We start from the raw sequence: 12,600 nt of genomic DNA on the forward strand, positions 1-12,600 counted from the left end.
TGTTCCAGGGTTGATTGCAGTCTCCAACAGATTAGTCTGTCTATAAATTCTGCGCCGAGTGGTGTAAGAACAGCAAGCGTGACATTTACGTGTAGAATGTGTCGGATGCTGTGATTTGTAGCGGCCACTGTACAACTACAGGACTGGAGACAAAACATATGGCAGTGTGCTTTGTGTTTGTAGATGTTATGGGGTTATACTCCAGTTGAGATTGCGAGTTCATGATGAAAATGATAAACATATGGTTTTATGAATATCAGAGTAAAATATCCTGTAGACATACATGTTTTATGTGTGTGCATGCATGTATGTTTGTATGGGTGGACAGATGCTTGCTATATTCCAAAAGCTCTTACTAAGCAGTACTAAAATAACATATGTTTTGGTCATTAACTGATTTACTGGCATAATAAATTGTTGCTTGCCTTGCTGGTGTCAAGGTTAAAGTAACATGAATTACAATTGTTGCCAGTTGTCATTTTGTGAAGAATCTTATCTTAGTTTATTTCATGTGCCACGTTTCTTTTTTTTTCCTATGAACAACACAGGGTTTTTGGCAAACTTGTGAATAATTTTAAATGCCCTGTTTGTATAATCACACATATGTGTTGAATTAAGTCAGTGGTATTGACTTGCAATATTTCATACAGTTTTGGGTAGGATCAAATATTTTGCAGTTTATGCATTGTGATTTTGTCAGTGGATGGACATAGCAGCAAGATCATTTTCATGTTGTGTAAAAACATCAGATCCAAGAATGGGAAGGATGAGTTTGTGAGACTAACCAACTGATGAAGACTCAGATAAAATGTATGGCCTTGGGGCACTTACAATATGTTGGAGATGGCCCAACAAGAAGATTGATTGCCATGTCATTTTTTGCATTCTTTATGGGTCATGCCATCGAGTTAAGACTGCTATTGAAAAACAAAGCTGTACATATAATATTTCTTTTTTTTTCCCTGCAAGACAGCAGATTCAGTATCATTGGACCTTCTCTTTGTTTCCTGCAGATGCTCAGATTATTGCCCTGTTTAGTGTTAGGAGATTTCCTTGAAGTAGGATCATTTTAAAAGCCATTGTTTTCAGCAGAGGTTTATAAAGTCTTTGTCCTTCTTTCAACTTTGAGAGAATGCTCGAAATCAATTCTAAATAGCTTAGTCTGCCCTGTGACTGTATCAAGTGTCTTTGAGAAGTAACCAAGCTTAAAAGGCCTCCTGTGAAAACTTGCATACTTAGTTGTGTGCATGAGTTATCAGTGCATATTGAGATGTTGTGAAAGGACATGAAATCATGTGATGAATTTATATGTCTGCTTTTTGGGTTAAAGTAAGTTGATCATGCTAAGGATCTTTTGTGCTGTGTATTGGATCCTCAAGCAGTGACCACATCTTTCAAGCTTTCAGGAAAGACTGTAGAAAAAAGGCTAGATAATGTCTGTCATCGTCATGGACTAACCCCCCTTTCAGACGAGGGAGTTCTTGTATCGATATATATATTATAAATACACACACACACACACACACATATATTATATATATATATATATATATATATATATATATATATATATATATATATATATATATATATATATATATATATATATATATATATATAGTATGATAGATAATGTCTGTCACCATCATGGACTAGCCCCCTTTCAGACAAGGGAGTCTTTGTATCAATATACATATATATTATAAATATATATATATATATATGATCTTCGGATATTTGACGTATGGATTTATAATTTTTTTTTTTCATCTGAATGCCCGCATATCGATACATCATTTCAATACGTAGCAGTAATTTAGATGTTTTTTGAAATGATATTTTGAGCACCATTTCATATGATTAGCCTATAGATATCCTACAATGTTTTTGTGCATTTGAAAGCTCTCATATCAGTACATTGTATAAGTAGGTGGGACTTATTTGCAGCGTGCACTAAGGGCCTGACCTCTACTACAGAATAGTCCAGCATGAAGTATCAACACAAAACGAAAAGCCTGCACAAATGTACTGTGCAACGGAAAAACTCATACGTATTCATGAGCTTCTCATGAAAGTTCTACTGAGCGCGAGGTCTAAATGCTGCCATACGATTATTCGATAATGAGGAGTTGTGTCTGAATGAACTCATATCAATATGTCATATATCCAAACGTCGTATGAATATACCGTAAGTACATCTGAAAGTGCTATAAGAGTTGTGCAGAGCAATAAAGCACAATCTTCAATTTGTGCCTTGATATACACCACATCATCATTCACAAATGTACTATCATCATAGTTGGTAAACAAACATATTTCATTTAAATTAGCTCAGAATGAAAAATTACAAAGAAAGTTTAATCTTCTTTTACAGTATTGGAACTTGTAATTTACTAGATAGATGGCACAAGAAGGTGTTATACACTGTGATTAACTTGCTGTAAATTTGGTTATCTTCATTCCTGCAGCTACAATTGTGGGACACCGCTGGGCAGGAGAGGTTTAGGAAGAGCATGGTGCAGCACTACTACCGCAACGTCCACGCCGTCATCTTCGTCTACGATGTCACCAAGATGAGCACCTTTGAGAGCTTGCCCACGTGGATCGACGAGTGCGACCGGCACGCCCTCTCGCCGGACGTCCCACGCGTCCTCGTCGGCAACAAGTGCGATATGGAGGACAGGAAGGTGGTGGCATCGGGCATCGCCCAGAAGTTCTCCGATGCCAACAACATGCCGTTCTTTGAGACCTCAGCCAAACTCGAGGAGGAGGAAGGGAAAATCACCAACATCTTCATGACCCTTGCCCACAAACTGAGAGACCACAAGCCCATGATCCCTTCCAAATACGACTCACCCGACGCGCCGCGCGGCAAGTCGATCAAGCTGCGGCCAAACAGCACTGACATCGACGGGGACATGGACCAGTCAGACTCGAGCTCGTGCGCGTGTTGATGCAACGATGCGGGACACGTAGAGATAGAATTTTTATCACATCCAGAAGTGCAGTATGAATGGCTGTTTTTTTTTTTTTAATGGAAAACGGTTCTTGTACATAGTATAAATAGTAACATATGAGATATATCTATATATTATGATGCTCACACTCTTTAAGACACTTGATGATATAATAACATGCATGTTGTGTGTAGCTTTACTTGTGTCAATCACAGTCATGAATCATGTGTCATTGAATTTTTCGGAGGAATTAGAGGGAAACCTTACTATTGAAGTTTTTGATTGCCTTAAAGGGAAACAGAATGACTTGTTTGCAGCTATAGCGGGTAACTGAGTTTTAAAGAGCTGATTTTTCATGGCAGACCTAAATGTGGAATATCTTAAGCTACACAGGACCTTATATTTTGTATTTCTTTTGGCAGGGTTTCAGTCCTTACAAACTTTGAAATATTTACATATATTTATAGAGTGAATTTGAGACTGCATTTTTACTTTTTTTGTAGTATATCAAACTTTTTTGCCATCTAATTTCTAAGTATGGCATACTCATCAACAAGTTCAAATTAGTACTAGGTCAATCATGTTTCTAAAGCCTTTATTCAATTTTTGTAAAAAAAAAAAACCTGCAATGATAATAGTAATAATGATAATTAAAAAGAAAACTGATAAGCTAGTTACATGTAAGTTTTTGTCATGGCATACCAAGAGAGTGAGATGGCAAATAAAAAACTGATTATCAGGAACATTCTTTGTTAGTAGTTAGAGTAAAATGCAAGGAAAGGCAAAGGCAGGAAAAGGAAAAATGCAACCTCAGTTACATTGTTAGACACTTCACATAGCAAAGAATGACACAACCAGTGAGACCTTGAACTCCATGCAAACACACACGCACATACTTTACACAGGCATGCAAACACAAGATGTAGATACTTGTTAGTGATGTCAAAACTTTGTTTGCTTTGGTCTTTATGTACACTGTGAGTGCAGTATCCTTTGCTTGAAGAGCTCAATGGGAGATCTCTAAATGTCATAACAAAATGGACTGCAAAATATCACGTGCAAACAAGATGATTCAGAAAATGACTTTAGTAAAGGAACCCTCGCCCGGAGGGATTTAAAGAGTAAAATGAATGGATGAAAGGAAGTACAGCAAGCTGATATTAGGAGTATTTATCTGTGTATGTAGTACACTGGTTATTCTTGGTCTGTAACATTGTGAGGTATGGCTTTATTACCAGACTATCTCTTAATCCTTAGTCAAGGTGATTTAAACCAGACAGGTCATACTGGACAGATTTAAAGGCAGGAGCTTCACTCTCCATGCCCTTCACAACTTTTGTGAAATATCGCCGACTTGTGGCAATTTGTAGCAGAAAACAGCATTTCACAATTTTCAGTCCAGTCTACACCATCTGCTTGTTGCACATGAAAAAAAAAATGGCAAAGAGAAGCACCTTCTGATTTCTCTCTTAGAGTGCTTTTTACAGGCTCTCTTGTTTTGTTGGCAAAGAAGCAAAGAAGCAATTCATTTTCCAAAATGGAATGTTCTCTAATGGCCAGTGCACTTGTGGCATATGTAATATCCACATGAGTCATTTTCCAGGGGAGCATTGCATCCATTTATTTTTAACTTGTTGAGGATGAATTGATTTTGCTATAACACATATTTCCCATAGACACCTGCCTGAGTATTCTAAGGCCTTGTTTTCAATGGGTTAAGAACAGTCTGACCCTGAGGAGAGCAACTGTCTATGCTACTGCATCAAGTCAACATACACTGATATGCAGAGCAGTAAACCCTTTAAAAACCTGATGGGAATAGGGGGGGGGGAGGATTCAAAGTTACATGAAATTTCAGAATCCTGAAAAGTTCAAGAGGACTTTTGTGATTTGTCTGAAACTTAACCTCTTAATCAGGATAGAGTTTCTTGGTATATAATTATGCTAAGAGCTCTGCTGTACTGTGCAGATCCCAAAAGACATTTTGATATTTCCTGTAGGCAGTTGCATATTTCATGGTGTCCTTTTGAGGGAGCTGTATTTTGATATCTTTGCACAGGGTATGTCGGGGTGTGAATAACTCTTCCTCTGGCACTGCAGTCTGGTGATGAATTTTGTGGACCAGCAGTAGACAGCATTATGATATTATGAAAGTATCATATGATATTTAACCTCTGTTGAAATTATTCCATCTTGAAATCATTAGCAACTGAAAATCAAGTTTTAGAAGTGATTGGCAGCCACACTTCTTATGCCTGCAGGCTAATGCATCAAACTTCAAAGGTTGTCAAGCCTTATCTTCTGCTTTCTGTAGTTAAACTTTGATCATATTTTCCAAATACATTTTCAGCTCTTGATAAGGGAATGATTTTGAATAGATGGATACACTTTTGTTGCAGTTGCCCTATGGCAATCATATCATCTCAAGACAAGTGGAATTTCATTCTCATTGTTTTATGTCAAATAAATGTCTACAGTAAGAATGAAACCTTCAAGTAGTACTTGAAAACCTTCCGAGAATGACAATAAAAATCTTGAAAGGTTTTGATCATCACTTTCTGAGGCAAGAGTACGGCTGGCAGCCTTTGCAGATTTCATTTCTCTCTGTGTAAACAGGAAATGAGTTTGTTTCAGGCATGAGGACAATTGAGCAGTAGAGAGCCGACAAGAATTGTGTCGATGCAGAAGTACATTGTAAGTGCAATCCAAGGGAAGGGATTTCGAGTGGAAATCACAAAACCATGTCTTGAGGGAGGTCTAAATTGGCTGCTTTTATTGTGTGGAGTTAAGATAGACTTTTAAAAGATTTGGCAGTGTAATCTGCTCATTCTCTGAAATGGCATCCAGACATGCACACTGCATAATATACATTCCTCCTTGAAGGAATGGTGATATCCGATCATAAAATGTAACATTCAGAAAGGTGTTAATAGGGGAAGATGACCACTCTAAATGACCATCTATAAATCAGGCTTGGGTCAGTGCACATGTAGGGCACACCACCTGTACATCTCAGGCAGAGAATTGACAGATAAGGGACGGCAAATAGTCATCGTTGGTCGTAGGAAAGGCAAATATTTACAAATCCATACTTCGGGTTGTTGGGTGTCTGTATGAACATGCTGGTGATTAATGATCAGTTTTGTTCAGGATCTTTTTTGTTGACTTTGGGTGTGAAATGGGCGTGAATTGCCGATAAATAGGCAAGGGGGAAAAAGATAAATTGCATTCAAACAACTCAGCTGGAGAAAGAAACATTTAGACATGTGCAGTACTGGCCCTCTGCTGCTAATGGTTCACCTTTTTTTTTTTTTTTTTTTTAAAGTTATCCTCAATTTTGTGCCATGCGAAAAAGAAAGAAAGATCAGGGAACCCTTAATGCAAAGGACACTGTCTTTGTTTTTGCAGTCATTGTATACACTGAAGTCCCAGCAAGAAAATTTCCAGGTGTAGTAATCCAGGCATTAGAATGTAGAAAGCTGGTCTCTTACTCTTGACCTTTCTTTATTATTTAAAAGTATGAGAACTGCATCGTTCTCTGTGCTGTACTAGTATTTTGCTTTGAATGTCAGCAGCACAAGAGGGGACGTAATCCCGTAATCTCTACAGAAGCTACAAAGCCTCTTTCCATCTTGTACTAGCGTCAAGGTTTGATAGCCTGCATGAATACAGAAGGGCAAGATTACGCTGAGGTGTTTGTTTCTAGAGTTTGCAGTTTTGTCCATACAAAGCCACGATACATGCACATGGTAACTGTTCCCGGAGCTGGGTAAATAGCTAAAATGTCAAATGCCCGGTCTTTGCCTCCTCCCTGCGCCCCCCTCCCCCCCCCCCCCCCATACCTCTCCATCATTTGCCTTCTTTCTCTGTCACTCTGTGCTAACAAGCTCCATCTATGATTGTAACAGAGTTGTAAATGTGATAGATTACTAGCATCAAGGAATATTAACACATGCGCCCTCAATGTTACTCTTGAAGTATTTACTGCTCTCCCACCAAAGCAGATTTTATCTTAATGAGTCATCTAAAATATGCCGCAGTATTCAAAGGTGACATAGACCCACCTCGTCAGTTTAAAACCAGTTGGCATGACAACACCACATGGCCAATATCAGATCAAATTTCATTCTGGTTGAGCAGTAAAAAACAGCAAACAATTCAACAAATGCCCATGCTCTTCAAATGTCCGGGACATTCTACTTGAAGTCCATTTTCAATTTCCAGCATTTTCTTTTGTTTTGTTAAGGTGATATTTGGTGTCATTTATGTAGAGGTTGTGTCACATGAAACTCCTACAAATATTAGGTGTGTCTCTCAGAAAGGAAACTAGACCTTAACATATCTTGTGTAAATGTTACGCTAGGAATACAAATCAAATGTTGTATGTAGAACATATGGGCTGATGTTTAAACCACAAAACAAATAAAAAAAAAAAAATCCTGTTCCTGTATTAAACTGTTGAGAAAAAGTGGCACTTAAGGGCTCCTTTTCTAAATGATAGCATCCCGGATACACCGCATACCACAGTACATGAAGCATAACATGGACAGACAGACTTTGGAAAAGATGTTGGGGGGGGGGGATGGATAATTGTGTTTTGTTCCTATTTCTGCATCAAAAGATGCTGTCATTGTTCATGAACATGTGAAGTCAGAACAGTCAAATCTGCTTATGGCAATCACCTGCTGTAAGGGCCACCTGTCTGTTGAGACCACTAATACCCCATTTATACAAAGCAAAAAGGGAGCTCTGAAGTCTCCTATAGCAACCACAAGCAGCCTTTCAGCTCAGTATAAACAGACAGAATTTAGAAAAAAGAGATCCAATCACATCCGGTTCTGAAACCACATACAGGCAGTGGGTTCTGAGCCTCAAGAGCAGCCTCCAAGAGCCTCCACTGCAGTATAAAAAGGACAGAGTTTGAGAAACGGCTTTTTTTGCTGACACAGGAATTATCACTGAAGGTCATTACCAGCTATTTTTGCATACAAACCAAGCAGCAGTTGTGACCAACTGCCGCTGATAGACATCCCACAAGTTGCACACTTTTGCGCTCAATTACGTTTGTGGTTATGTAAGAAATTTGAAAAACCCCACGTGATGTGTTGGAGGGGAATTCTGTTACCATGGGAATGGAGCCAGTCAGGTCTGCTTGGGCGAAACCAGCCTTAGCAGTATAAACAGACAAGAGACTGCCTTTTTCGAGCTGGCTCTCGAATCTCCTTGTGGAAACTCTGAAACCTGCCTGCAGTATAAACTGGGTATAAGTTTGCTTCCCTTCAGTACATCATACATGTAAATCAAACTTGCATGTGGAGACCTCCTGCCATTAAAAACTCTTCTGTCTGTCTTTTTTTTTTGGTGGTGGTCTTGATTCACAGAATGCACACAGGTATTAATATAAGAGCTGCCAAGCCACGCTGATTTTGTAGAGGGCTCCGTAGAAACATGAAAGTCACATCATGCCTTAACAAGAGAATATCAGAATCTCCCTGATGTAGGAGTTGTTGTTGACCATTGAGGTGCATGTAACACACAAGTATATCCCTGACTGTTCTTTTGGCCCTCCTTGGTTTTGATATTGAAATATCGGCAGCCCTGCAACAGTGCTACAGTTTCTTGTATGAGCTTTAATCCTCATTGTATCTTCAACTCAGAATGTCTCTGTTTTAACCCCACCCTTCCCCCCCCCCAAAAAAAAAAGGGGGGGGGGAGGTATGGTTCCAGTTTTTCCAAGAAACTTAACCAAAAGTTAGAATTGAAAACTATTAGAAGCTCTTATATTGAGGATGAATTACATGCAGACTCAAGTAAAATGATATGCCTAAAACTTAATGTCATGTTTATGTCGATCAGTCACCCGACAAAACGACCTATTGCAGTCCATGTTATCACCATCTCCTACCACCAGTTTGGCACGCAATGTTTAGTTACTCTTTTATTGTTCCATCTGTTTTTGTTATCACTCATACCCGTAGGATATGGTTGACTACAGTCTGCCCATTGGCATCATAAACCATGTAGACATTCAGACTCCAACATTTGTTTTTATTCATTCTCGGTTATGTTCAGACTTCATTAAAAAATAGTGATTTTCTTTTTTAAAGGACAAGTTTGCAACACCTTCATAGACATGTGGGTTGAGTGAATGCAGCAATATTAGTAGAGCACATTGCTGAGAGTTTGAGGAAAATTGGACAATCCGTTCAAAAGTTATGAATTTTTGAAGTTTCTGCTCAGTCATGGCTGGATGAGAAGACTACTATAGCTTGTTATGTCACATGAGTACAACGATATAAAGAAAGTATAAAGAAAATTCAACATATTTTCACTTTCACTCGCGTAACAAAAGAACACTCGACTTCTCTCTTTCAGAAGGCAAGGAGAATGATATTTCCCTTAACATAATGTCAGTAACGAGTTGAAGAAATGTGCACTTAATTTAAAAAACAAAGTTTTGTGAAATTCTCTTTTTATTTTCCTTATACCGTTGTACGCATGTGACATCATACACTGTAGTACTCTCCTCATTCAGCAGTGATTGCGCAGATGCTTTAAAAAACTTCTGAACGGATTGTCGGATTTTCCCCAAACTTTCACTGATGTGTTCTACTAATATTGTTGCATTCACTCAATCCATATGTATATGAAGGTGGACTTGTCCTTTAAATTGGTGATCATGGTGAGCGTTCTCACTTCATTTTGTGGACGTAGCCCCATCTTTTGTGCTGCTGTGCTTCATCATTCTCTGCAGTCATGTGTATAGAGCAAATCCAAAGCAAACCCATTCTTCCAAGTCATTTACCTCCTTACTTTGTTTCTACCCCAGATTTGTTGGAATTCAAGTTGAATTGCAGTGTTTAAGTTCAGGGAGGAAAAAGAAAAAAGGCAAGGTCGCTCTTTTTCTTTCGTAACAGGGACCTAGTTTTTGCACCATTAAAAGAGTGCAGTTCAACTCTTTTGGCAGAATTATTCACCATGTTTCCTGGGTACCCAGTCAAATCAGGTGCGTGGAATCAATGCTGAGGATATTCAACATTGCACTTGTGGTGGCAAATAGTGAAGCTTTGCCCATGGTTCCACCTGGATGTGACTTTGGCAATTCATGGAGAAAAAGTACAGTAGTCTCCGCATAATTGGGTTCCACTTTATCGGGTACTCCACCTAATTTACATGCTAATTCAACAAACACTTTCGATGTGTGTTATATTTACAGGACAATCGGGTGGGCATTTCGGTTAAATCTGGAAGAAATTTTCAAAATAAGTCTCATCTGTTCTCGTGATTTTCCACAGAAAGTCTTTAAAGTAGGTGTTGATATGAATTCTGAAGAAACTGTAGGGGTGCTAAGATCTAATGACTGAGCACTTGTAGGTTTTACATTTTAACAGACCATATATATCACTATAAGTAGATGCATTTAGGTGTGCAATGTCCAAACTTTGCGCCAGCACCAAAAACACTTGCCGAACTACACACACAGTGACGCACTAAATCACTACCTGTGCCTAGCCAGAAGAATTTGCTGCTGCACACGACAACATACTAAACAGTGGAGTTTAGCTGCACAGGACATTATGTTTGGTAGCACCCATGTATTAAATGTCATTTAATTGTAATAGAAAATGGTGGCTTGATGAGTGCTTGGTGCACAGAATGTTGGGCATACATGGCAATTAATCATCATACATTCATAAATGATGTGTCTGCACTCAAGAAAGCAGGGCTTCGACATTAATAATTGAATAATTTTCGCAGTTGTCATTAAAAAATATTCAAATTTCATTCGGTATGTATATCGTTTTCCTCGAAAGCGTTATGAGTGGTACCGGTATTAGGGCTTCTGCAAAGGCTGATGTGTGACTTTAGACGAGCCGTGGCTGTAGTGACATACCGTGCAGTGATATGTGATACAGATGTAGGTGCATAATTAGTTTGCGCGAGGTGTGACATGAATGAAACATGCTCTCTGGCTAATCGGGTACTCCGCTTTAGTCGCGTAAAAATCGCTTTGCCTACAGCAAAATGGTTCCTATCATGCATTCATAAGTCCCACATATTAACTCATTTTGATTTGTGATAAAGCACGAGCTCTGATTATTTGTTTAGCACGAAAGCATGAATAGTCTGTGTAACATCCTTTATTAATGACATCCTGTTCACTCATTGACAAGTCTACATAGCATCATGTAACCAAACATAACATTGCATTGTTGAGGACAAATGCCGATAGAGAAAAAAATTGCCATACTGTGACATCCTATTCATGGTAGAGTGCACTATTCCATGAATCTGACTTCATATCCTTGGTATATTCTTGGATAGCGTGTGTAAAGTGCTAGCATTAGCGGTCTCACAGACCATTGTGTAAAATTACACACACTGCACGTGGTACACTGATTGCCTGATTGATAAGAATCAATCAAACAATCAGTATAAGTCTCTAAGTGTATAAATCGATAAGAAATTTTCATCTTGCTCAGTATTTTGGTCTTGATCTAACGTACATGAGTTGACTTTTTTTCTTTCTTTTTTTTTTGGGGGGGGGGGGTCATCATTATGATGCCACCTGTTGACTGCTTAGAGAACCTTGACTGGTTACTTTACACTATAAATGCATACCTTTTTTTTTTTCTTTTTCACTTTCAGTGCTGCAAAACTCAAAGAATTGTGGTGAAAATTCACTTTTCTTGATCATAAGTATTCCCAAGAGCCCCTTTGTATGATCACATGTTAATAAACCTGATATATTGGTAATATCTTTCACAAACTGCAGTAGAAATGATAACTCTCTGAGGTGCAATTATGCAATTTGGAGGAAAATCTTATCTTTAAAAAAGAAGCCCAAGTATTTCAGATCTTTATGTACGTTTTGACAATCATGAAGTAAAATGAAAGCATTTTGCAACCTGTGTTAAACAAGAAGGTAGATTGGAATATACTGTAAAAATTGATTTTCTTTTTTTTTTTTTGCTCTATGGAAATTGTTTTATATCTTTCACCTTTAAGTACAAGAGTATTGTAGGGGTATAATTGTTGTGTGTTATTTGGAGTTTTCTTCACATTCAAATGTCTTGTAGGAGAAGTTAATATATTGTCATAATGCGGGCTAGATACTTTTTACCATAGTATGTGCTGCCAAAGTCCTTAGCCACCATGGCAGCAGTGAGCTGTTTGAAATTTGTTGGCAATATCATAAACTTTCAAAATTTGTCCTACCTGGCTGTGTGAAAAGAAAAGAAAAATCACATGAAAATTTCCACTTTTACAGAACAAGACCAACATTCTGATAATCAACCACACGCTCCGATTAAAGATTGGTTGAGAAGATAAATTAAAAAACAAACAAAGAACAAAAAAGTTTCTTTGTTACTTTGCTATAAGCAGCATGCACACTATTACAGGGTGCAAGTGTTCAAAACTTTGCCGATTTACGGCATGTCCGGTTTGGGGTGATAATCACCTAGACTTCAGTCTGCTGACCTTGAAATGTGCATTGTGTGGGGGCGTGTTGTTATGGCAACCAAACATGAATGTGTAGGGTTGCCTCCTGAAATCCTCAGAGCTGTGTCTGGAACTATTCCCTTGTGACAGTAAGATAAGCATCTCACATTTTAACCTGTCATCAAGGTGAGAGGAGCAG

General features: G+C 38.3%; 1 protein-coding gene across 1 annotated transcript in view; it reads left to right on the top strand.

The window, feature by feature from the left end:
- Positions 1 to 3,072, top strand: part of LOC140235141 (putative Ras-related protein Rab-33) — a 51,804-nt gene extending 48,732 nt beyond the window's left edge. The window contains exon 2 of the mRNA XM_072315178.1: positions 2,469 to 3,072. Within this exon, the coding sequence (XP_072171279.1) occupies positions 2,469 to 2,954 (486 nt within the window). The 3' untranslated portion in view covers positions 2,955 to 3,072. The remainder of the gene's footprint in view (positions 1 to 2,468) is intronic.
- The last annotated feature ends 9,528 nt before the right edge of the window (positions 3,073 to 12,600 follow it).

This window comes from Diadema setosum, chromosome 11 (assembly GCF_964275005.1).
Source record: "Diadema setosum chromosome 11, eeDiaSeto1, whole genome shotgun sequence".
Lineage (NCBI taxonomy): Eukaryota > Metazoa > Echinodermata > Echinoidea > Diadematoida > Diadematidae > Diadema > Diadema setosum.